Consider the following 24,813-nt stretch of genomic DNA (forward strand, 5'->3'; position numbering starts at 1 on the left):
TCAGCGCTCCACAGGCCGCTCAGCGAATAAGAATCTGGGCTTTTGATCCAGACTTGTTTTTCCCCCTTAGGTCTAACTTCGGTCCTGCTGGATGCACTGCAGGCTTTGGGGAAGTCAGGACGGTCTTCCTGGATTTCTGGTTCTGGAATTTAGTGTTGCTAAGATTGTGTGTCAGCATCTTCCTGTGCTTTAACTCCTTTTTATTCCATCTCGAGTGGTGGTTGGTTGGAGCTCTGAGGTGAGCAGGGGTCTAAAGTCTCGCTGGGGCTCCGAGAATGCTGTGAGCCCAGGCTAGGAGGCTGAGTGGGCTGTGCACCTCCCTGCCTCCCAGTTCCTACTGGCGTCCCAAGGATCCCTCCAGCTTGTTATGGAGCACTTGGTTGGGCTGGATCCAGATGAGGGGGCAGGTGTGTGGGGCTGTGTCTGCATGTTGCTGTGTCCTCTTCCAGGCTGCTTTGGCTGAGCTGCCCATCTCTTCACAAGCCCTGTCAGCTCTCTTCCTGGTCTAAATGATGCTTTAGAAACTAAATTCCCAGTGGTCAAAAGAAGCTGGGGTTGTTCAGCTAATCAGGCTCCTGAATTCCACATGCTTTTTGTGGTTGAGTAGTGGTGGTGTTCCCCACTGGACCCTCCCCCTCCCCTAAAAAGTGTTAAGCTGGTTCATTCCATCCCACGTTGCCTGCTTTCAGTGGGCATGGGGGTAGGGTGCTGACCCTGCAGTGGGGTACCATCTAGTGGGGTAGAAAGATAAGGTGAGAATCACCCCACAGGTCTTGATCCCCGCTAGGAAGCCTACGTGCTGGGCGGGGGTGGACCTTGCCCACTGGGTCTTGTTTGCTGGTCTGCACCAGGGGCTTTTGTGTGTCAGGGTGTGTCTGCCTGGAGGAGAGGGGGTGGGGTGAGGAGCAGCCTTTGTCTTCAGGGTCGGGTGTATGAAGGAGCGAGGGCTTTGAGGGCTAGAAAAGGTGTCTGGAGGTGGCTTTGTGTTCAGTCTAGAGAAGCCGGCCCTCGGGTGAGGTCCGCAGCACGTGGAGGCCCTGGCGGCCCGGAGGGGTGTGTGGGAGGCGCTCACGGCCCAGGGAGCCCAGCCCCGCCCTCAAGAGGCACCCGCGAAGTCCTGTGGCCGCCTGCCGGTCGCCTGTTCCCGCCGCTCCCCTGGCCCCGCCCCTTCCCTTAAAGGAACCCCAGGCTGGGGGGCGGGGCGCGGCTGACTAGCGAGCCTGGTGTCCGGTCTCCTGCCGCTGCCCCTGACTGGGTGGAGCCGAGCCCCCGCACGCAGTCAGGCTTCCGAGGAGCGAGGAGCGGCGCCTCCCTGCGAGTTCAGCCGGTGCGCGGCGCCGCGGAAGCCAGCGGAGCGGACCACCTGCTGGTGAGTGAGCGGCCGCGGCCGAGCCGTCCCGCGCAAGCGGAAGGCCTGCTCGCGTAGCCGGGAGGCCGGTCGCCCCTCACCGCTTGGGGCCTGAGGAGCCCACCCCCCAACCCCGATCGAGTGTGGCTTCCCTGGCCCCACACGGTGGGTCACGGGGCCGGGCAGGATGAGCTCACTTCCTTCGCGTCGTGTAGCATCTCCTTGCCTCCCGGCCCGGAAAAGGGAAATGTGGGCGTTGCGGGCGGCTCGATGTCCTCCTGCGCCCATTTCCTCAGTTCTGCCCGAAGGGTCTGGGACGGGCGCCAGAGGGGGAGGGAAGCAGCAGTGTTCCTCGGTGGGACCCGGACATGCTGCAGTTGTCACCATGTACCAGCCAAGGGGCAGGAGGGGGTGACACTCTGCCCTTCCCAGGACCCCGTTCCCCGCTAGTGCCAAGGATTGCCCCAGAGAAGGTTGCTTTCCTTCAGGGGATTTAAGAAAGAGTCTTGCCGAGTCCTGTCCCCATCTCTACCGCCCTTGAAAGAGGTGCCTCTGGATCCTTCTCTCTGCTTCCTCTTCTCTTGCCCAAGGCTTCCCCAAGATGGCTCACCCGTTTCACCTGGGAGAATCCATTTTCCTGGTTCCCTACTTCTGACATTTTGTCAGCTTCTAGCCTTGGAACTCAGGGGAGGAATGGTTGGTGGCCCCACCTGGACACAGCTACCCAGCAGCCCTGCCCTCCAGAGCCGGGAGTGTGCACAGCAAGTCAGGCTGGGGACACATGTTTTGGGGGGCACTGGGGGTTTCTGCTGAGGCTTCAGGCCAGGTAACTGGCACCCGGTGAGCTTTCCACTCGGAGCAGGAGCACATCCTTGGGCTCTCGGGCTGGACACGTGCAGGGTTGCAAGGCCTTCATCTAGGGCGGTGAGGGGTGGGTGGGGATGTTGCAGCACCTCTGGGGTGTGAACCCCCAGAACAGCATGTCCTGACAAAGGTGAGCTCCCCCCAGCATGGTCCTGTTGAGCCATCCCTTCCTACTCACATCATCGCTGCCCCTGTGGTTTGGGCTCCTCTGTCAGAACTGCCTCCTCTGCCCTGTTCCTTCCATCTTCCCAGTGGTAGCAAACTTCTGTCCTCCCAGAGCGTGGGTTTGGAAAGGGAGGGGAGGCACTGGGAGCCAGGTCTGGGGGGTGAGGCTGCACTAAGCTCTTGGATGGAAGAGAGGCATGGGGTTTCTAAGCAGAGTTGTTCTTGGCCTTGGTCACAGCTTTGATGTGAGACTCAGGGCGGGTGAGCAGGAGGAAGGACCCTTCCCATTTCCAGATGAGGAAACTGAGACTCAGAGAGCACGTGTGACTTGCAAGGCCTTTCCTAGCTCTCAGGGCGAGGGTGGGGGGAGGGCGTCCAGGATCACAGTAACCAGATTGTCCTTGCCCCCCACCAAAGCCTCTGTGTTCTCATGTTCCATATGGCCATGTAATGACTTTAAAGTCCTACTGGTCATAGCCCCAAACTCACCTCCACAGAGTGTCCTTGAGACTCTCAGGAGAGAGGGAAGGGGTCTGTACTTCTCTGCTTCAGGGCGCTCTCCTTGCAGGCTCCTCCTTCAGGCCTGAACTCCGCAAGTTGCACTCAGGGAACCAGAAAGGGAGAAAGCTCTAGCTTGGCCTCCAAAGGCCACTGTAGGCGCAGAGGGCAAGTGGGGCTCTGAGATGGGGATGCTGGGAGCACTGTTGGTTGAGGAAGTGGCTCTGCTCCTGGGAAGTGAAAAGGGGTGACCTCTAGGGACCCCCTTCCCTCCGTCCTGCGGCTCTGAGCTAGTCAGAGGGAGTTGGCCCGTTTCCTGGTGGACAGCTGAATTCATGTCAGCTTGCTGGGGGCCTTTTGGGGAACACTGGTGATTTAAAAGAAACCAGACCCTGGTCTCAGTGTCTCATTTTCGAAGAGGAAGTAGAGTAGTGACAGAGACAGGACTGAGGCGTGAAGACCTCCTGCCCAGCTTCTCAGGGCAGTTCCTGGAGTCTCTCCAGGATAGCAGCTCCTTGGGCTGGTCCCCCAGAGTCCCCTCCACTGCCCTGGTGGGCTGTGTGGCCCGGTCAGGCCCCTGGACTGGAGGCCTTGGGGGAGAATGCAATGCAAAGGCACACACGGGGGATCTGCTTTGAGGTCCTGAGGTCTTGGGCCAAGCTGGGTTTGTCTGTGGCTTCCTGAATGTGCCTTTCTGACAACATCCTGCAGCGGTCAAGGTCCCACTGTGGAAAACTGGGAGGAGGAGGCCTGGCTCCCATCCCCGCCCACAAGGCGTCACCAGCCCCCACTGTGAATCCCGGGTGTGCGAGCAGCCCAAGCTTTCTAGAGTTTCTAGAGTCGGGGGAGAGAGCCTTGTCCTGGAGCCTAGCTTCAGGCGCAAACCTGACTGCCCATCACCCCGCTGGGCCTGTTTCCTGGGGAGCCACCGGGAGGCGAGTTTGCGGCCCGAGGCTGGGAGGGCGGGGCAGGGCTGTGCTCCGCAGGTGGGTGGGGCTGTGCTCGGCAGGTGGGCTGTAGGAAGGGACTTAGCGGGACCTCAGCTCGAGCCTGGCCAGGCAAAAGCCAGAGTGTCCATGGGGCCTTGGGCAGGAGGAGGCCTGTGCGGGCACCCTCCTGCCATTCAACGGCCATTCAGCGAGGCGGGTAGCCTGGGGAGATGAGCTTGCCGAGGGGTCCTGGTCTGAGGTGGGGTGGGCCTTGGCAGGGGTGGAAATCCATGCTAACGTCCAAACCTTAGTCAGCCTCATCCAGCCCCATGGCCACTCACACCTAGAGATCTGGCAGGTGTCAGGCTGGCGGTTTTCACCTCCTTGGCTGAGGTGGGTTTGCCCAGGACCTCAGAAGTTCAGCCTGTGAGGGTCGAGCTATGTCCGAGTTGGGGCCTCCTGTTCGGTCTTGGCGTGGGGGTCTGGGCCGGGTCAGTTCTCTGCCTTCGGAGCAGCCCTGGGACCCCGCATGTCTTCATCTAAAGACGACGTGGGGCACGTGGGTTGGGGGCTGCGCTGGGCGGGGCTGTGACTCCCAGGCTGCAGAATGTTTGCTCTCCCCCTGCCTGTGATCTGCAGAGGCTGGGCGTCCTCTCAGGGAGCTGGGCGGCCGCGGACCAAAGTGCTGTTCCTCCCGAGAGAGATGGGAAGGCGGGGTGGCCGTTTTCCCTGAGGTCGCCCTGGTGCCCCTCTTCAGAGGAGGCAGGTATGGGGGACCCTGAGGCGGGGGCTGGGGACGACGACGAGGAGAGAGCCGGAGCAGGCCAGATGCTGGGGTCTCACTGCCGTGCCTCTCCCGCCTTCCTGCGCCCTCATCCCTCAGATGCTACTTTGTCATCTGAAAGGAAAATGGGTCAGGTCCCAGCGAGGGAGGGGCCGCCGGGGCCGCAGACAGGCCGACGCTGGGCGCCCGCCTGGAGCGCGGGGCTCAGATTCCCGCTTGTGCTCCTGGGTTCAGAGGCCCCTCCCTGCTGGAAGCAGGCAGGCAGCCAGGCCAGGGACAGAACGGGCCGAGGGCGGGGCCGGTGCGCAGGCCGAGCAGGTGTGTGATGGGTGCCTGTCTCTGCAACAGCCCTGATCCGTTGGACTGGACCTAGCCAGGGAGCGGTCCCCCAGCCGCAGCCGCCGGGGCGAGGAGCGGTGACAGCGCAGGAGCTCCGGGGGGGAAGGGAGGAAGGAGGAGAGACAAAGGGAGCGAGCCTGGCACTGCCTCCCTGCGCCGCCCACCATGTGTCAGTCAGAGGCGCGGCGAGGACCGGAGCTCCGCGCGGCAAAATGGTGAGATGCTGCGGGCCACGCCTGCGTCCTAACCTGGCCTCGCCCCGCCTTGGCCTCCGAAAGGTCAGAGTTCACGTCCAGCGGCCCCGTGGTGGAGGTGGTGGCGGCAGCAGGGGGCCAGGGTACCAGCCCCCGCGGCTGGAGGGGCCCGGCCTGGGGGACCTGAGTCGGAGAGCCCATTTCAGGTACTGGGGGGCCAGCAGGCTGGTGGGCCAGTGTCTGCGCTGCGCCCCCACCCCGCTGCAGCGCAGCTCCTCCGAGATTGGTCCCTGTACTTCTGCAGAGAGCGAGGTGGATGGGGGGAGCCCAGGGGAGAGCAGTGATGTGTCAGGCTTTGCTTGGCCCCTACCCACTTGCCAGACCTTTTTAAAGCTGGAGGGGGTGGGATGGGAGAGACAGTGGACACAGGGGGTCTGGTGAGCAGTGGAGAAGCAGCGCCTCCCAGGGCCACCATTGAGCTGCAGGGCCTGGCCTTCGGCTCAGTTCTCCATTTTTTTCTGCTTTTCATATCAGCTGAGGTGCCTCTTTGTTCCTTGGTTTGTTGAGCAATTGGGGGCAGAGGACAGAGCTTCTCTGAGAGCACACAGGCACAGATGGAGCCTTATTCTCCAGTTGAACGCAGTGTTTCTGTAGATGAGGAAACCGAAGCCCCGGGACATTCTCAGAGTGGGTAGCAGTGTGATCTTGTGATGGCCACACTGGGGCCTCAGGAGCACTTTCTAGGTCCTAGGCATGTGGCAAGGTAACTTGGGCCTCAGTGTCATGCCTCAGGAGGGCCAGGGTTCCGGTGGAAAGGCTCATCCCAGAGTCTGGCTCCCTCGAGGCTGAGCCTGGCTTAATGCGCTGAATTTGAGCTGGTGGGGTCTGGGGAAGGCCCACCTACCTTTATTGGAAGGAGGGGCCTGGGTCAGGTGTATGTGGCCCCAGCAGACCTGGAAGGTGGCCTGAGGGTTGGCGGGGAGCTTATCCCCACCAACCTCTGGATCGTTTTGGAGAACCTGACCTGATGCAGAAAGAGCACGGGGATGGATGGAGCAGTAGCGTGCGTGCGTGTGTGTGTATGTGTGTGTGTGTGTGTGTGTGTGTGTGTACACGCGCACTAGTGCTTGTGCATGTTTGTGTGTTCCTTTGTGATCTTGTCAGGCCCCTCAAATGAGGAAATAAGATGCTTGGAGCCATGAAGAGATTTTCCCAGATCCTGCGCTGCCAGGGGCTAAGGGGGATCAAACTAGCTCTCCTTGGAGCCTGTGTGGGCAGAGCTGGCCCCAGGCCGGTAGGGAGCCGCAAGGCAGGTTCTGCACCATCTTCCTGGTGCACTCAGCCCCAAGGTCCTCTCCGGGGTCCCTGCCAGGTTCAGAAGCTGCTCCATCTGAGAGGCGCCTCACCCTGTGTGTCTCAGCTGACAGGCAGGTGGGGAGACTGGGAAGTGAGTCTGCTGACCAGAGGCAGCCAAGCCCCCACCTCAGAGTGGGGTTGGGATGAAGGAGTTTGGCCGGTGCTGCCCGACTCCATCGAGAGGCGAGCCTGCTGAGGGTGAGGTGGGGCCCCCAGTCCTCCACTGACCCTGGCTGTGTGCGGACATGTGCCCTGCAGGTTGTACTTCCCCCAGCTGGCCCTGAGGCGAAGGCTGGGACAGCTGAGCTGCATGTCCAAACCCGCCCTGAAACTGCGCTCCTGGCCCCTGACGGTCCTCTACTACCTCCTGCCCCTTGGCGCCCTCAGGCCACTCAGCCGGGTGGGATGGAGACCCGTGAGCAGGGTAAGTGTGCAGGGGCTGCTGGCCTGGCCTCCCCCCAGGCAGGCCTGAGGTTGGGGCCCAGGAGACCGAGCAGGAGAAGACATTTGTCAGATCAGAGGTGGTGCTGTGGGGCCTGAGCGCTCCAGCAGGGTCACATTGGAAGGCGAGCCTGTGGAGAGGGTGGGCTGCAGACAGGTGACTGTAACGGCCCACCGTCCACTGCCTGCTGTCTCTGCCTGCATTTCTGCCATGTGGGGACTCTGCTTCTGGAAAGAACCCACATTGGGCATTCAGAAAATGGTGCCTGAAAAGAGCTTAGGGGTGATTTTGAGAAGAATCCAAATTAATTTCTGGACGCCAGAGGGTGGTTCAGGGAGGCTGGAGCCTGTGTGGGCCCCTTTGAGTGAGGATGCCTTTGAGGACCCAGGAGCCCCAGGCAGGGCTGCGTGAGGGAACGGCCTGGCTGCGCCTGGCTCTCAGGCAAGCTGGCCCCAAGGAAGAAACCCTGCTCCCAGGCCCTTGGACAGCCCAGGTGGGCGTTGCCAGGGCTTGAAAGCTCAGGGGTACCTCTGGGCATTAGGCCTGGGGTCATAGGGCAGCCCTGGGCTGCCCCCGCGGATGGGCGTCAGCTGGGAGTGCTGGGAGCCGCTAACTTATTGCCTCTTTAAAGGTGTTTAAAGTTGGAGTGGAATTGCTTTTATGCTTTGGGGACTTGGTGTCTTGGTTGTGTTCAGCAAGCAGCAGCCACCAATTAGAAGCACGTCCCACTATGGCAGAGGCACTTAAGGTTTAAGAGGCTGCCCCTTCTGGGTCGTCTGGCCCTGAGTTTGGCTGGAGGGTCCGACTGAGAGGCCGAGTCCCCTCTGCCTCCTGGAGGAGCACCAGGTGGGGACAGCTGTGTGGACAGGTGGGCTCGGCGGGCGTGTCCAGGTCCTCGGAGCGCAGGTGTCAGTGGTCAACCCGTCTGCATGAGTCCCCAACCTCAGGGTGGGGGGCGACGAGCACATGCGCTTTGGGCTGTGGACTTGTCCACACACCAGAGGCCTCTCCTTTCTGTGCTGGTCTGGGACTCGGGCAGTAGTGCCCGCGCCACGGCCTGTGTGACTGTGTCAGATCTGTTTGCCCCTCCCCACCTCAAGAAGTGAGGCTGTGTTGGCCAGTCTCCCCGGGGACTGGGGAGGGAGTGGGGTAGCTGCTGTGGGAAGTCTGCAGGAAATGGCTGACAGCTGAGCTGTAAGTCACTGTGTCACAGGCCTGGCCAGTACTGTGTGTGAGAGATGAGAGATTTGGAAGCTCAGTCTGGTTCCTGGTGAGAGACGACCATGTCACAAAGCCCTCGTGGGGACAAGCTGCTCAGGCCTCGGGAGGTGGCCCCCATGGGGAGGGGAGAGGGTACCGGCTGATGGGGAGGAGGGGGGTTGGGGGGTGAGCACACCGTGTGGCTGACTCACCCGGTGTGGCTGACTCACCCGGTGTGGCTGACTCACCCGCCTGCCCGCGGCCTGCAGGTGGCCCTGTACAAGTCGGTGCCGACGCGCTTGCTATCGCGGGCTTGGGGCCGCCTCAACCAAGTGGAGCTGCCGCACTGGTTGCGCAGGCCCGTCTACAGCCTGTACATCTGGACTTTCGGGGTTAACATGAAGGAGGCCGCCGTGGAGGACCTGCACCACTACCGCAACCTCAGCGAGTTCTTCCGGCGCAAGCTGAAGCCACAGGCCCGGCCAGTGTGCGACCTCCACAGTGTGGTGAGGCCCCAACCCCACCTTCTACTCCTGCCTCCGTACAGGCAGCTCTTGGCTGTGCCTTTAGGAAGAGGTGGCCTGGTGGGCACTCCTCCCAGGCCAAACCCCAAGAAGGAGGTGGCCCTGCCCTCTGCCCCCTGCCCTCCCCCACAGCGAGCCTCTCCTGGCCTTTCCAGATCAGTCCATCGGATGGGAAGATCCTCAACTTCGGGCAGGTGAAGAACTGCGAGGTGGAGCAGGTGAAGGGGGTCACCTACTCACTGGAGTCGTTCCTGGGCCCTCGCATCCCCACTGAGGACCTGCCCTTCCCACCAGGTGGGTCCTGGCCTGGTGGCGGCCAGGCAGCTGTGCTGTGGCGTGGCTGCGCTGGATGTCAGAGGGTAGAGGGTGGGGATGGGAGTGGGTCCGGGAGGGAGGCCTGTGGACCAGTAGTTACTCTGCCCGCAGCTTCAGGCCTCCCTGGAGCCAGTGTCCAGGCTGCACGCAGGCTCCGTGTTGGGTAGCATCAAGTGCTTGTCTGAGCGCCTGGTTCGTGTCTGCCCCACAGCCACCTCCTGTGGCTCCTTCAGGAGCCAGCTGGTCACCCGAGAAGGGAACGAGCTCTACCACTGCGTCATCTACCTGGCCCCCGGGGACTACCACTGCTTCCATTCCCCCACTGACTGGACTGTCTCCCACCGGCGCCACTTCCCAGGTAGGCCTGGGCCAGCACATGGGTGGGACCTGCCCCTGGGGGACTCAGAGAGGTCCTCAGCTTCTTGGTATCAGGAGACGCAGGCTCCAAAGCTGTGAGGTGACTGCTGGGCACGGGTGGCAGGGGCAGGCTGGGAGCCAGCCTGCTCTGCATTTGGAATGACATGGGGGTACAGTGGGTCTTGGGCCCTCCCAGAGTAGACACACTGGGCTCTGGGAGGCTTGTCCTCCCAATGGGCAGGGAGTGGCAGTGTCTGTCCCCACAGGCTCCCTGATGTCCGTGAACCCCGGCATGGCCCGCTGGATCAAAGAGCTCTTCTGCCACAATGAGCGGGTAGTCCTGACTGGGGACTGGAAACACGGCTTCTTCTCACTGACGGCTGTTGGGGCCACCAACGTGGGCTCCATCCGCATCTACTTTGACCGGGTAAGCAGAGCCCAGACCCTGCCGAAGCCCAAGGGCTAGGCCACTTGCACCGTCTCCTGTGCAGCCAGATCCATCTGGACTGTAAGTTCTAGGAGGGCACATCCCCCACCAGGCCTGGCTGTGCAGAGCAGCTGCCCTGAGGAGGGGCTGGGCCCTGAGCTCCTGCTCTGCTTATCCCCCACCCACCCCTGTCTCGAGGTGGCTGGTGAGGGAGGGAATTAACTTCCCTTCCTGGCACTTTGCTTCTGCAGAAACCCAAGGGGAACTTGGGTGGGGCATGCTGATGGAGGCCAAGTGTGTGAGGGGTGCCAGTACCCATGCCCGCGGGGCTTCCCCTCTTGGTGTCAGTTTGCCCCTCAGCCCCCCGGGTGCTGGTGTTGTGGCACCGTTCGTACTAGTGAACAGTTGGGGGTCTGAATCCTCCATTTCCCTCCAGTTCAGAGCTGGTCAGGGGCTATCAGGTTAGGCCTAGTCCATGGCCTGAGCTGCTGTCCGGACCTCCCTTTCTGAGCAGGGTGGGGGACAGGTTCGGGACGGCAGCAGAGGTGTGTTCAAGGTCCACGTGCTCTGCCTCCGCCTCCCACAGGACCTGCACACAAACAGCCCACGGTACAGCAAGGGCTCCTACAATGACTTCAGCTTCGTGACGCACATGAACAAGGAGGGCATCCCCATGCGCAAGGGCGAGCACCTGGGCGAGTTCAACCTGGGCTCCACCATTGTGCTCATCTTCGAGGCCCCCAAGGACTTCAACTTCAAGCTGAAAGCGGGACAGAAAATCCGATTCGGGGAGGCTCTGGGCTCTCTCTAGAGCCTCTTTCATGGCCACAGCTGCTGAGGGGTCTTTTCCACAGAAATGTGAGGGTCTTTTCAAGGGGAACCTCTGAGGCTATCTAGGGAGGGGACCATCGGGTCTGACCAGGCAGGACCTGGGTGACTTCTGTTCCAGGGTGCAGACAAGGTTGTCAGAGCCCCTCTCATGTCCTAGACCTACATCTTCCCCCTACCCACCTGAAGAGAAAGTGCAGGCCAGGACGATTGATTCCCTCTTGGAGATTTTCTAACGTGTTGTATAAACTGGAGATTCTACATGTCCTGGCTGAGCATTCAGTTGTTCTGATTTCCGTTTTAAGATAAGTGGTAGTTAAAGTACCTTCTTGCTGCTCCTCCTATCACTGCTTTTTGGCCTCCCTTGCATGGGGCGAGGTGCCTCCTGGCACTGACTGTGGGTCCCAGACCAGGGCCTTTAATGCAACTGCTCCCAACCTGCTTGTTGGGAAAAGCTGTCTTCTCTCTTTGCACTTATGGCTGAATGCATCACCTCCGACTCTGCCATCAACTTCCGAGGGTGCTCACTAATGGTTCAGGGCGTTGCAGGCCCCGCTGAGTGACCTTCTGGAGCTGGCAGGTCCTCTTTCCAGTAGGCAGGACCCATCACCAAAACCCTCAGTGGTGTCCAAAGCAAAAGGGGCAGGCAGCTAGCTGGTGGTGGCCCAGCTGGGGCCAGGGGAGAGCTTGGGTCCCCTCCCTGTAATCCAGACCTACAGAAAAGTTGCTGCTATTGATCAGGGGCTTATGTTGGAGGCAAAGGAACCTTGGTGGTGTATTTGATGTGTGGGGGAGGGGAGAATGTCAGTGCCTAGAAAACCCGTCCCCAGGCAACAGGTACGCAGTCCTTGGGGAGCCACTGATTGTGGGGACAGGGCCAGATTTCATGTTTCCTGGGGATGCTGTGAATTTCTCCTGCAGGAGAAGCCATTTGAACTTTTTCAACTGTATCAGTAGCACAGTATTTTTGTATGAAAAGTGGGAGACTTCTGAACAGTAATTCATTTAATTGCAACATTTTGAAATAAAAAAACTCGCTGCAGTTTTGCATTCTGTTCCTGGACGTGGGGTGGTGACTAGCACAGAGCCTGCCGCAGGGCATGGATGCGGGCGATACAGGTGCGGATGGGCTGGCGCTGGGCCTGCAACTTGGAGGCCAGCTGCTGGATCTGCGCTTCCACCTGGGGAGGTTGAGGGGGCAGGCTGAGAGGAAGCCCCGCCTGGGAGCCTTCCGGGGGCTGCCCAAGGTCTCACCTCCTGCAGTTCTTCCTGAACCTGCTGCTCTGCTTCCTGGTCCTCGGGCCTGGGCTCCTCCTGGCTCAGCTCCAGCCACTGCCGCAGGCTGCTCGCTTGCCGTTGGCAGGACCTGAGGGAGTAACGCACCTGCTGCCTGGCTTGGCCCCAGGCAGAGGCCCAGCACACTTCTGGTGTGGGTGGAGGGAGAAGGGCTGCTGTTCCACCATCACGCAGAAACGCCCTCTGTCCTCTTCCCTGTGCAGAGCTGGCCGTGTGGGACCTGCCCGCTTCCCTCTGATTAAGGTTGCTGCTCACACTGAGGGTCCCAGGCCTGGCCGTGGGGTACGTGGGCTGTGGACCCAGACAAAGCAGGGCGGCTCGCTGCATCATCCTGTGTCAGTCACACTCGCCCGGTAGACCACCGGCTTCCACAAGACACAGGTGTAAAGTTTTGCTCAGCTTTTCCTGAAGGTAAGGCCAACCTGGGCCTTCCTGAGCAGGACGGAAGGGGAGAGGTGCCGCCTGCATGCAGGGGCCATCACTGGGCAGACAACTCCCCCTGTTCCCCATGGATGGGTGCCACGCGGGTTTCTGGGTCTCACCTGAGATTCTGCTTCGTGGTCTGGTAGTCCTGCAGTTGCTGCTGGATGCCCTCAAGCTCGGCCTCCAGGTCCATGTGGCCAGTGGCAATAGGAGAATAAGCTTGATCTTGACCATCCTCCTGTCTGGGCCCGGGCTGAACCCAGGGATTCCAGGTGCCGGGAGTGACCTGAGCACTTGAGGCACTGACAGGCCCCAGGTACACACCTGCAGTGTCAGAGCCAGGCCCAGGCCTGGTGCCTGTGAAGTCCCCAGGAAGGAGCAGACGGGGGTTGGGGACACTGGCCAGGGATGAAGGGGCCTGGGACTTAAGCCCAGGTATCGTCGGCTGGGCTGATGCCTGTAAAGGAAGGATGAACACTGAGCAGGGAAGTGGGAGAAAGGTGGGGAGCTGGGGCTCCCCACACCTGCACCTGCTGCGGCCAGCTCACCTGGTCCTGCCCCTTCATTCAGCACCTGACACCAATAGAGAGTCCCACGACCACCCAAGCAGCTGTTTCCAGCCTTACTGACCTTTCACACCCACTCCTGCAATGACTGTGCATTTCAGTGGCAACTGTTCTTGTCCAACCACAGCTACAACCCTCCTCCCTTTCCTCCTGGTGACAATGTCCTCTGGTGGGAATGGACACTCTCCCATCCCCCACCCTCTCCCCACCCCTACTTAGGTCGCAGCTCTTCAGGCACCAGCGCCTTGGGGGGCCCAAGCCCAATGCACACTCCTGCTTCCTCACCTCCTTGCCCGAACTCCTTGACTCCTACGTCACAGGCCCCAGAGTCTCGGCCCCACTCCTCCCCATGACCTCATCAGTTCTTTACCTTCAACCTGTGCTGCGAATTGTTAACTTTGATCTTCAGCCCTGACCTTGTTCCTGAAGGCCAGGCTGAATCTGTTGCGTTACCTCAAATCTGACAGGTTCAAGACACACTTGTGATGCTTCAGCTGCTGGGTTCCCACCCTCCGTCTTCCCTCTCACAGTAAAGAATGCATCACTCCCTGAGCTTTTCAGGCCGGAAACCCAGGAGCCATCCGCAATTCCTTCTTTCCCTCTTATCAGACTCATCAGAGCAAGCCCTACATAGTCTGCCTCCCACGACATCCACAGCCACCGCCCCCCAGTCCCAGCCACCAGCACCCTTTGCTGGACCCGAGCACAGCCGCCAACCATCCTCCACAACTTCCTGTTCTTAAAGTCCAGACTTATCACCAGGGCTTGTATGATCCTCCATGATCCAGTCTCTTCATTCGTCTGCATGCTGGGGTTTCTTTTGTCTCCACCACCATGTAAGTGTCACGAGCAGGGATGGGCCTCGGGGGCTGTTCCCCGCTGTGCCCCTAGGATGCTGGCCCCTGCACAGGCCTCCCTGCATCTTCCTGAAGCAATGAGTACTGCTGTGGCTACAGCACCAAGCGCACAAAGGAGAGCACTGGCACGAAGACCAGACCAAAGAACAGGACCCCAGGTAACCAGGGGGACTTACCCAGGCGTGTGCTTCCGCCCCATGCAGCATGAAGGAAGAAGGGGGCAACAGCTCCAGGCCTGTACTCGCTGTGGGCGGCGGCTTCAGGCCAGGGGCGCTTGGCAGGGGGCTGCTTGGGTCCAGTGCTGTCTGGGCCTTTGCCAGGAAGGGTGTTGTCAGCGCAAGGCCTATTGGCTGGACCTCGCCTAGGCCATGCTCCCACAGTGCCTCAGGCCTGAGCAGAGGGAAGACAGGAGCTGGTCAGGCGCGGTACCCTCCCGAGGAGGACAGAAGGGGGGCCACTGGCCCTAAAGTCCCCAGAATCACACCACCTACCCCTGCGCCCCGAGGGTGCCACACCCCAGGGGCGTCTGGCTCTCAATGGGCTCCAGCAGGAAGCTTGGGCGTCGCGGTTGCTTTCTTGCCCAGCGGGCAGCATTCCTGGGAAGAAACACAGGCTGTTCCTCCAGGCTGCCCAGGGGCTGCTTGAAGCCTGAGACCTCTGTGGGGCGGGGTAATCCAGTCCGACCCCTTCCATCTTACAGGGAGACTGAAGAGAGAAGGAAAGGCTCCGCCCCAGGCACCCTACTGAACTTCTAGTAATTCCAGAGAGCCTGCTGGCGACAGGTGCTCCACCCATGCTGTCTCACTTGACCCAGGCAACCAGGCTGGAGCAGGCTCAGAGATGGGGCCCTTGTCAGCTACAGCAGCACAGCATGTGGGGATGGGGTGGGGCCAGGTCACAAAAAAGTGGGGTTTCCAAGAGGGTACCTGTTTCCTGGCTGTCGCGGGAGATGTGGGGAGACTACCAGGTCTTGCGGGGGAGGGGGGCTGCCCAACGGCCCATTCCTTTGCTAAGGAACCGTACATTCTCTCCCATGCTCAGGAGGAACAGAGGCTGTGGTCCCTTTAGTTAGGGCCGAAGAATGGGGGCACAGGATCCTGTACAGAGGGTTCCGAGTGGCTCGGCCATGACCCTCGGGGCCCAGTGTCATTCCTGTACCATCCAAGCTTTGCCGCAGGTGGAAGCGAGGAGGAAGAGGTGAGGGAAGGGCTACTCACAGCTCCAGGAGTTGGGTGTCCCCAGCGGCCGATGGTAGGCTGTCCAGAGCTCCCCGAAGCCCACGAGGAGCTGTTGTCCTCTTGGTCTCCAGGGAGGCATCGCCAGCCCCAGCAGCAAGGTGGCTGGGAAGGGGACCCTCAAACGTCACTCTCCTGCTGCACACAGTGGACGTAGGGGGCTGAGGCTCCCTGCCCAGGCCCAGCGCCTTCTTCTTCCAGAGCGTGGCACAGCGACGGACCACGCGGTGGAGACTGTGGGCCGCCTGCAACCAGCCTCTGGTCAGGTCGTGCTGTGCCTACCCGCTCCCCACAGAAGGGTGGGGGACCCCGGCCCACCTGCACCTGCTGCTGGGCGTGCAGCTGCTGCCGGAATGCCTTCATGCCCGCTGCAAAGCACAGGAGGCGCGTGACGCCCTCCCGGAGGAGCTGCTGGTGGTAGGCCTGCACTGCCCGCTCCTGCCGCGCCTTCTTTCTCCTCATCTCCAGCACGAAGCCCAGCCACGCAGCCCACACCTACAGGGAGAGGAGGAGGTGAGGCCCAGCCCTCCTGCTCAGGCTCCCTCCACCGGGGCACGGTCCGCTCCTGGGACAGGGAGCCCATTACCTTCGCCTGTAGTGAGAAGGCCCAGAACCACAGGGCCCGCGCCGTGTCCTGCTGCTCCCGCCTCCTGTCTGCCAGCTACGGGCCAGAAAGGAAATGTCTCCTTAGGGAGGCCACCCTGACCCCATGGCCCCGGTCACTCTCCGACCCTCTCTAGTCAGGCCTGCCCTGAGGTGGGGGGGGTGGTCAAGGAAGCTCTTCAAAGGCCAGGAGCTCTGGGGTCGGGAGCAGTGAGGCAGTGCGCCAGGCTCCAGTGAGAAAAGCTAGGACTGCTTGCACTGCGGGCCCGAGGGTGAGGGACCTGGCCCACGAAGGGCCAATAAGCAGGACGCAGCCCCACTGGGTGTTTTATCAAGGCCTTGGCAAAGACCTAAAATGCATTTCCTATTCATTTCTGGATATTACCCTGACAAGTTTTCAACATGACACTGTAGAAACATGGCCCTGAAGTGACTTGGCTTTAAACAGATTCCAAGTGAAGGAAGCTGGTGGTGCCAGGAGGTGGCTGGGGGTGAGGGAACCCTGGGAAGAGGGTGGTATGAGAAATGATGAGCTAGAGGCAGGCTCAGGAGGCAGCGGGAGGAGGGGGAGCGAGAAGGGGCTTCTCCACGGCTCCCACCTGCTGTCTCCACTGGTGGAAGCAGGTCCGACTGAGTGTCTGGGCCAGGAGTCGGGCAGCCTGTCTCTGCAGAAGCTGGGGAGAGCGTGCGCACAGGGGGCTGTGTGCCCAGTGCAGCCAGGTGCCCACACCTGGAGCCCCTGTGGGTGGTGCAGGCTCCAGGCCCAAGTGAACCATCCTCCCACCACCAGGAGTCATCCTGGTTGAAGCCAAGGGCCTCCTGCCCCAGACAGGGGTGCCCAGATGCCTCAGTAGGTCACCCAGCTCTGACAGGCATGGTTCACACTGAACCAAGTTCTTTGCTGAGCCATCTTCCACCCGGAAGGCCGGCTTCCCCAGCCTTCACTGAACACCCAGAAGGGCAGCCTTGTGCCCGCAGGACTCCAAGCATCCACAACAGAAGCAGTAAGTGCTTCTGGAAAGACCTTTCCTCCTCGCGATGCGGTCTCCTGGCCGAGACAGCCCCGCCGCACAGGGGAACTCGGGGGGTTGCCGTCTGCCTCACCCTCTTCCTGATGCAGCTCAGATGGTGCACCTTCCACCGGGCCACGGCCTGCAGCAGCAGCTGCCGGCGGTAATGCTGCGCGACCCTCTCCATCTGGACCCTCTGCTGGGCTGCGCTCCAGCTGCGGTCCCTCCAGCGCCGAAACCAGATCCTGAGACAGCCTAAGGCGGGTCGGAGTCAGTTTGCTCTTTTGGAGGAAGTATCAATATATGGACGACTATGCAATGGTGAAAGTTTAGAGGGTGGAGAAGGCTGTGTGGGGACAGAACTAGGGTGTCAGCCCACACTCGGTGAGACACCACGTGTGGACGGTAGCCACCCTGGGAGGAGAGCTCCGGCCACCCACCTTCAGTGACTATGCACTCCCTGACTGGAACCAGATATGCTGCTTACCACTGGGCCCTCCAAGGACCCCCCGCCCCCAGCCATAATCCTGTGCACAGCGACCACAGGTGTGCCAGGGCCCCAGCGGAACTGCCCACAAGATGCTGCTGGGCACATGAACGAGAAGACCCTGGGTCTGAGGGAGTGGGAGGCAGTGGCCCCATTTTCCAGAGAGGAAAACGAGGCTCAGAGGCCCAGGCAGCCTGAGACAGGCTGGGGAGAAGCAAGGTGCCTGCTGGCCGTGTCCTGCCCGGGCTCCACAGGCAGGCAGGGGCCACACCCTGCACTGCATCTGTGTCACCAGATTCTCTCTTGAGGGAGCGAGCACTCTCTTCTGATTTTTTCCTCTTCTTCAGCCCCAAGAGAAGTTTCTTTTAGAGAAAACAGAAGAGAGCTGACCCCAAGGCACAGAGGCCAAGATGGGGTTGTCCTCCAGGACCTGCCGGAGGTGGGCAGGGAAAGCCACGTTCACAAGCTTGGAGGCGTTAGCACTAAGTGCTGAAATTTCCCAGGTCCTGCTTTATGCGGGGATATCTTAGCCTCACTGGACCCTCGTGATCAACTCCAGAGGCAGGTACTATCATCCCCATCCACAGACGGAGACACCAAGGCTGAGAGGAGGCCGTGCCCGAGGTCGTATAGCCAGCAGGCGGCCCTGCCTGCACCTCTCAAGCACCGATCAGCGTGAGTGTCCACGACTCTGTCCTCCTGCACCACCTAGCCCAGCCCTGGACCGCTAAGGTGTGCCTGAGACTCAGAGGCCTTAATTAAGCCAAGACATGGTCCCACAGGTACTGACTGCACATCTGCTGTGTGCTGACAACACAGTGTCTTCTCACATGGTCTCCCCGGTCCTCTGTACCAGCCCTAATGGACACAGCGAGCCCAGGGCCAGCCACGTGCTGCCACCCCGTCTAAGGAAAGCTGCCGCCTGCAGGCCAGCGGAGGGAAGAAGCTTTAGCTGTGTCCTGTGCCTATCACCTCTCCACCGTGGCCGCCTGACCCAAATTGGAAGGCCCATGCAGCGCCGGTGCCAAAACTCTGGTCCAAGCAGAGGCCAGGGACGGGCTGAGCCCCTCGGCATCTTTCCTGGGAATGACTAGAAACACAGCCCTGGTTTCCGGGGCAAGGGGCAGCCTGAGGACACAGAGAAGCATGCTGAGGGCGGACCAGGTGCGGGATTCTGGACCCCAGGATTCCATTCAGGGGGAAGCAGGATCTGTGTTCATCAACACAAGAAAATAGTCAGAACCAAACCTAAGTGGATTGTCCTGGAACAAATGCTATTAAGCCAATTTAACAACGTGGTCCGTTTTCTCTCTGGTCTGATTTAAACCATTTCCATTTGTTTTCTCATTTATTCTAATAGGAGCTGCCTCTTTAGAGCATCAGACTCCCCGCAGCAGAGCCAAGGGCCTCTGTTTCCACGCGTCTCTTGAACAGAGAGGCTCCATCTGGACCGTTTCCCAGGCTGTTTGTTCGGCAGGTCACGGGACTACCTGGTGCCAACCAGGCAAGTCCCTGCTCCCTAAACGGGCAAGGAAGCGGACTCTGACACGACGGGGCTCACTTGACAAGCAGCCGCCGCCTTCCCATCAAAGCGCCCCACCCCGGCAACCCCCAAGTCCCCCGTTCCAGCTCCGTGTCTGCATTTCTCTGTAGGTCTCAAGCCTTGGCCTTTCATTTTAATATAAACTGGTTGGCAATCAGTTGGGAAGAGAAAGCGAAGATGTACTGGACTGAATAGTTACTCCCTACCAAGTTCATGTCCATCCTGGAACCTCAGAGCTGATGTTATTTGGGCAGAGGGTCAGTGCAGTGCAGTAACTGACAGCTAAAGTGGGCTGGGGCTGGGCCCTTAATCCCGTATGACTGGTGTCCTTCTAAGGAGAGACACAGATACACAGGGAAGACAGCCATGTGACAACAGGGCCGAGGCTGGAGTGACCTGTCTACAACCTGAGGAACAGCAAGGATTGCCGGGAGCCACCAGAAGTTGGACAAGGCAGGAAAAGGGGCCTCCCCTAGAGCCTTCGGAGGGAGCACAGCCCTGCCGACACCCGAGTTTGGACTCAGAGAACAATTTTCTGTTGTTTTAAAGTCTGTGGTCCTTGGTTACCTCAGCAACAGGAAGCTAATACACATGAGAAAGAGACTGAGGGGAAGCACCTTGGGAGAATAAAGAAAGCTGTGTCCTTCACAGCCCTCTCCTCAGCTTCCAGGCCCACTTACCCCTATTCAGCGCCACCTGGGCGTCCCTGACAGCCTGGCCCTCCTGCTGTCGGTAGTATATCTGCACTGACACTGCCTCCCGCCACGCGATCAGGACCTATGGGCAGAAGAATAGAGGGGTGATCACGGCATGTCCCGACTCCCCGGGGTCACCCCAGCTCTGCAGGCAGCTCCTCGTGGAATGAGGCCAGGTGTACGGCACTCACACACGTTCCAGAAAGTGCCCGCCGTCCACGCAGATGGCAGGCAACCATGCCCAGCACCCTCGCTGGAAGCCCTGTATCTCAGGCGACGGGACCAGAGGAGCTAAACTTCATACCATGTCACGAAGAAGTCAAGTCCTCACGTGGGCTTTCATTCTACTATTTGTTAAATGGAAGGCTTACGTTTCACGCACTTTCACATATGAGGTACATACGAAATCACAGTAGCAGAACACAGTAGCAGAACCAGAACACAGTAGCAGAACACAAATCACACGCCTGCTCCCCAAACAGTCACGAACTCCATCCCCCCACAAAGGCCTCCTCCCTTCTGAGCCCTGAAGCCAAGCAGAGTCCTGACCGTCCTTCCAGGGGGAGGGGACACACATGCTGGCCTCGGAGCATTCCTGAGAGCAGACTGCACCCTGACCATGTGTAATTAACACTCATCTGTGGAGGCTCCAAAGCTGTCAGCACCAGTCCCGGCCTGCCAGTGCGGGGCTCCCAGCGAAGTGCTTTCTTCTAAAACACCCCAGAGTCCAGGGACCACCTCTGTCATGTCATTTGAGTCTCCTGTCTAATGACATGTCTTCTTCTCATAGCCATGTCCCTCCCCCAGCACGTGGGCCCAGGCCACACCAAGTGGCATTTGGGGGGCCACTTCCCAGCGACAATGACCAATGACCTCACATTCCTGGATGTTCTACAGAAAGCCCGCACAGTCACGAATCCCGCAAGGCCGATGAGCAGGATGGGGGAAAGGGGGCACCCAAGCATCCTATGCCCACACAAAGGGACAGAGGTGTGGTGACTTACACGATTTGTCCCAGAGGAAAATTCCATGTGTGTGGGAAATACTGGTTCTGGTAAGAGCTGGTTCATACTCACTACATGCCATGCTTTTGTTTTAACGGATATTGGTCCATACTTCAGTACAATAAACGAGTGAAGAAACCCACCTGCGGGCACAGCTGTGTGTGCTGGAGAAGGGAGCCATCTCGTTTTCTAGGCTCCTCATTCAGCTCAAACCTCCACAGCCACCCCCCACGCCACCCCTCACAGGAACACGGCCCCCACCCCCCGGCGACCAGCTGGCTTGCCAGGGCTCACCTTGGAGCACAGGGTCCTTCTGTAGTGAGCTGCTGCTCGAGAGGCTTTCTTTGCTTCGTCCGCTTGGGCCACGGCATTCTCTCTCCAGCGACGTAATGCACCCCTGCGGGTACATGGGGGGACAGGGTGATACGGATGTGAACAGTGCGAGGCTCTTCAGCCTGGTCCTGAATTGAGGTCTCCCTGTGCCCAAGTGTATCTGTTGCGCTGACAGCCACGTTTACGTTGACTCCACACCCTGCACACGGCTGAGCTGCTCTGTGCAGGTGCCATGGGAGCACCACAGGCACTGCAGCCTCATGCATTCACGCACCACGGGGAACGCTAAGCCGTTTCCAGGTGACGATGACACAGGTGATGCACCCATGATAAGAGAGGTGGAGACGGGGAAAATGGAGGAAGGGCACGGGCAGCCTGGAACAGCACATGCTGAACAAACACAGAGGCAGGAAAAGAAAGAGCGGAAATGAGGGAGGGAGTAGTTTAGAGATTGGCTCAGCAGGAGCTGCGGGACAGGCTTCGGAGGCAGTGGAGCCGAGGGGTATAAGTGAGTCCACGGGTGTGAGAGACACAGATGGTCCCAGAGGCTGGGAGAAAGGCCTGGAGAGCCGGGGGTGGGGGGACTGACTGGGAGCTGAGAGGAGGTGAAAAGGCGAATCCTGCAGGTCTGAACTGGGCAGGGAGAGGCGCTCAGACGAGCAAGACACACAGGAGATGGCTCAGCTGCTTCCCAGAGGCCCTGCTCTGCACACAGTGTGGGTGCAAGACATGAGGGGCCCAGGAAACGGTGCTTGCTGTGGAAAAGCCAAAGCCACGCTCTAAGCAGCACGAGGCAGCCAGGCCCCATCGCCTGGCCCTCGTCAGGCCAGGGTCTGCAGTCTGTTCCCTGTTCCTCAGGCTGGGCTGGGGCCATGGAGACTCACCGCAGCAGCCGCCTCTCGTGCCGGCTCTCCCTGGCTGCCACCTCCTGAAGGACGCTCCGCACCCGGCTCTGGTAAACCTGCAGACGACCAGGAGGACTGGAGGCTACCCCAGGCCCACACCACTCCCCACTCTCAGGCAGCCGCAGAGGTACAGGGGCTGTGATGCCCAGAGCGCTTACCACAGAGGGCGGGGAGCGGGCAGGAGCCCACCCAACAACAGGGAGATGACTTGCTAAGCTCTCACCTGGTGAGTTCAACCACTGGACCCCTGACAAGGAGTCCCCCTGGTGGTAAGGCTGGTACCCTGGGCAAGGATGGGAGAACTTAGCTCTGCAGTTTAAGACCCACTGGCCAGGGCACTTGCCCTGAGTCTTGTGGAATTACTACTCTGTTTTGGGAGGGGCAGGAAGAAAAAGGAAGAGAAACAAAGCCTCCAGAATCCCCCTCCCTACCAGGCAAGGAGATTTGGAGGAAAGCAGCATCTCCTACCCCCCAGGTCTGCAGCGCCCTGTACAGCAAGGTGTGCTGGCGATGCAGGTCGGCTCGCATCAGCTTCTGCTGCTCGGCACTGTGCAGGGCCAGGCGCTGCGGACACAGGAGACAGCTGGCTGCTGTGGGCCCAGGGCCAAGAAGGGCTCGGACGTGCCTCCGTTTCACACTTCGTTTGGGGGAGCTTGGGTAAGGTGCTTATTAACCTCCGAGCCCCAGCATCTGCCTCTATAAACGTGCTCCTCTTAGGGGTTTGTGAGGCTCACAGGGAGCAAGTGCCTGGCTGCGGGTAAACGCTGACCAATTTCAGCTTTAACATTTTTCATCCTGAAGAGGATGCCTGTGACCAGTTAGATCAGGAACTTTAAATTCAGAGCGTTACGGAAGAACAGCCTGGCAGCTAACAGAACATGGAACTGTGAGCCAATCATCTCATGAAACCAGGTTAGCACTGCACCTGCACCCTGGCCTCCTCCCCACACTCAGAAGCAGGTGGTTTCCAAGGGACCGTGGAGGAGACAGTATGTTCGCCCTGAGCCTGACACATGGCTCCACCTGCCCATAACCCCACATGGGCCGCACTTGTGCCAAAGCCTCACCTCCCTCCACCTGCTCCAGGCCCAACACAGGAGCTGTGCCGCGTGGAACCGTGCAGCCCGTGCCCTGCCCGTCCTCCTGTGGGGAGACAGTCAGTGCTCAACCCAGGTCCTCCAAAGGCCCTCTCGAGGGGTACTTCTTCGCAGCCCCTGGCCCCTGCTCAGTGGTTCTTCAACATGGACGGGAACCAAGACCCTTTCAGAAGAGCTGCCAAAGGATTTAGGTTCTCCACCCAGAAAAGCACACATAAAATCAAATTTTTGTGGACAACTTCACAGGGCTCTGTATTCGTGTGCTAATAGGTAACTGAAGAGGAGGTTAAATGTGGCCAGAGTTTGAGAGGTGAGAGACCCTCAGAGCATGAAGTAGATCTAGAGAGAAACCAAGGCAGGATGACGCCTGCAGGGAACACAGGGGCACCTGCCCTGGCCCCTAACCACATGGCGAGGTAAAAACTGCCACGACCTGCCCCTGGGCACGGTTGCTTCGAATGGGCCCCAATCAGTGAGCAGGATGTAGCTGATGGACAGGACCTAAGATCCACAGGCACATCTGACCAGCCGAGTTCCTGAGTCCAGAGATCCATGTGGTGCCCCAGGAGCCTCTCCCTACAGCCCTGGTCTTGCTTAGACTGTTTCAAGTTGAATTTCCAGAACTTAAGACCAGAGTCTACGCTAACACGACCCCTCAGACTGATGCTCAGTGCTGCTACTACAGTCAAAGCTGCCCTGACCTGGGAAGGGCTTCAAAGGCAGAAGCGGCCACTCACTCTGTTCTGAGCCCTCGGGCACTCTCTCTCCAGACACAGAAAGCCTTCCTGAGCCACCTGAGGCGGTGGTGGGCACAGGCCACTGCTTGTCGCTGCCGCTCCAGGCGATGTGCTACTGCTTGCTGGCACCACATGGACCAGGACCTCCGCAGAAACTGCCGCTCTGCGTGGAGTATGGCCTGCGGCAGGGAGAGATCAGAATGGGTCAAGTAGGAGGCGACATAGAAGCCAGGGAGTCTGCAGGCCACAAAGGATGACCAAGGCAGAAGAACTGGATGTGCAGGAGCTGCTCTGGCCCAGAAGCCATCTGTAAACTCCACTGACAAAGGAAACAGATGCCCAGACCCTGCTCCTGCCTCATGAGTCCTGGTCACAGGCAGGTCGCCCTTCAGGGTGGGTCTGGGTCTGGATAGCGTCCTAGGAGGGGAGGCAGTGAGTGCAAAGGCTTGAAGCAGGTCCTCCCGGTCCCAGTACCTCCTAGGGGAGAACCACTTACCATTCTCTCTGCCAAGCGGTGTTCTCGATGCTGAGATACCTTCTGACACCAAAGTGCAAACAACCGCTTCTCTAACATCACCCTAAAAGAACCCAAATGAATAAGAGTAAACAACTCCAAAAGAATGAGAAGTTCCAAATAATTGGATTTTTTCTTTTATACGCTTCCATTAAGAGCGAAATAAGCCTAGGTGGGGAGGAAGGAACGCATACAATAGACAAAAACCCCACAAATGATCCAACACATTCCACATTATTTCTGGCCTCACCCAGACGGTACAAAAAAGACTCAGACTTTGAGACCCTATTTCTTCATCCACCCCACGTTGAATCACCAATGGTGCTCAACGCTCACAGTGAAAGTCTTTCCAGTCCATGCTGAGCAGCCAGGCTGCTGCTATACAAATTCTTCGGGGAAGTAGTTAAAAAAACAGATGCCAGGGCTTTCCTGGTGGCACAGTGGTTGAGAGTCCGCCTGCCGATGCAGGGGACACGGGTTCGTGCCCCGGTCCGGGAGGATCCCACATGCCGTGGAGCGGCTGGGCCCATGAGCCATGGCCACTGGGCCTGCGCGTCCGGAGCCTGTGCTTCGCAACAGGAGAGGCCACAACGGTGAGGGGCCCGCGTACCGCAAACAAAACAAAACAAAAAAAACAGATGCCAGACCCCCAAAGCTGAGCTGGGCCCTAGGAAATGGAATTTTAAACAAGTATTCCAGGTGAGGTGAAGAGAGAGACAGGTTTGTCACCTTTGCCTACTTGCACACCATAATGACATCAAAACCTGCAAAAGCAGCACTGGGATGACTGGTCAACAGCCTGCAGGGGATGTGTCTCGGCAAAGCCATCAGGACTGACACTGTGGGACAGAAGAAGACGGCTCCCCTGGCATTTAACCCATCAGACACACCACTCAAAACACTTCCAACCACGACACAGCAACTGGTCCTAGGCCTGC

At 59.5% G+C, this 24,813-nt stretch overlaps 2 protein-coding genes across 23 annotated transcripts in view; one reads left to right on the forward strand and one right to left on the reverse strand.

The window, feature by feature from the left end:
• The window catches only part of PISD (phosphatidylserine decarboxylase), a 37,152-nt gene extending 25,540 nt beyond the window's left edge, over nucleotides 1-11,612 (forward strand). For 2 of the 6 annotated variants that reach the window (XM_060170605.1, XM_060170609.1), the window contains 6 exons: nucleotides 6,736-6,901; nucleotides 8,389-8,625; nucleotides 8,799-8,937; nucleotides 9,170-9,316; nucleotides 9,582-9,742; nucleotides 10,329-11,612. In XM_060170605.1, the coding sequence (XP_060026588.1) occupies nucleotides 6,736-6,901; nucleotides 8,389-8,625; nucleotides 8,799-8,937; nucleotides 9,170-9,316; nucleotides 9,582-9,742; nucleotides 10,329-10,553 (1,075 nt within the window). In that variant the 3' untranslated portion in view covers nucleotides 10,554-11,612. Of the gene's footprint in view, nucleotides 1-834; nucleotides 1,370-4,936; nucleotides 5,143-5,171; nucleotides 6,902-8,388; nucleotides 8,626-8,798; nucleotides 8,938-9,169; nucleotides 9,317-9,581; nucleotides 9,743-10,328 lie in introns of those variants that run through there. The other 4 variants (XM_060170608.1, XM_060170611.1, XM_060170610.1 and 1 more) reach the window with 4 other exon arrangements.
• Nucleotides 11,558-24,813, reverse strand: part of SFI1 (SFI1 centrin binding protein) — a 77,509-nt gene continuing 64,253 nt past the window's right edge. For 5 of the 17 annotated variants that reach the window (XM_060170580.1, XM_060170585.1, XM_060170579.1 and 2 more), the window contains 17 exons: nucleotides 23,858-23,939; nucleotides 23,362-23,540; nucleotides 22,595-22,670; nucleotides 21,996-22,091; nucleotides 21,507-21,583; nucleotides 20,584-20,686; nucleotides 20,290-20,444; nucleotides 19,271-19,367; nucleotides 16,655-16,815; nucleotides 16,150-16,224; nucleotides 15,534-15,608; nucleotides 15,266-15,442; nucleotides 14,930-15,192; nucleotides 14,204-14,308; nucleotides 13,889-14,102; nucleotides 12,409-12,746; nucleotides 11,558-11,936 (listed from right to left, as the gene is read on the reverse strand). In XM_060170580.1, coding sequence (XP_060026563.1) covers nucleotides 11,576-11,936; nucleotides 12,409-12,746; nucleotides 13,889-14,102; nucleotides 14,204-14,308; nucleotides 14,930-15,192; nucleotides 15,266-15,442; nucleotides 15,534-15,608; nucleotides 16,150-16,224; nucleotides 16,655-16,815; nucleotides 19,271-19,367; nucleotides 20,290-20,444; nucleotides 20,584-20,686; nucleotides 21,507-21,583; nucleotides 21,996-22,091; nucleotides 22,595-22,670; nucleotides 23,362-23,540; nucleotides 23,858-23,939 — 2,634 coding nt within the window. In that variant the 3' untranslated portion in view covers nucleotides 11,558-11,575. Of the gene's footprint in view, nucleotides 12,232-12,408; nucleotides 12,747-13,888; nucleotides 14,103-14,203; nucleotides 14,309-14,929; nucleotides 15,193-15,265; nucleotides 15,443-15,533; nucleotides 15,609-16,149; nucleotides 16,225-16,654; nucleotides 16,816-19,270; nucleotides 19,368-20,289; nucleotides 20,445-20,583; nucleotides 20,687-21,506; nucleotides 21,584-21,995; nucleotides 22,092-22,594; nucleotides 22,671-23,361; nucleotides 23,541-23,857; nucleotides 23,940-24,813 lie in introns of all 17 variants that reach the window. The other 12 variants (XM_060170587.1, XM_060170589.1, XM_060170584.1 and 9 more) reach the window with 9 other exon arrangements.

This window comes from Lagenorhynchus albirostris, chromosome 14, assembly GCF_949774975.1.
Source record: "Lagenorhynchus albirostris chromosome 14, mLagAlb1.1, whole genome shotgun sequence".
Classification (NCBI taxonomy): domain Eukaryota; kingdom Metazoa; phylum Chordata; class Mammalia; order Artiodactyla; family Delphinidae; genus Lagenorhynchus; species Lagenorhynchus albirostris.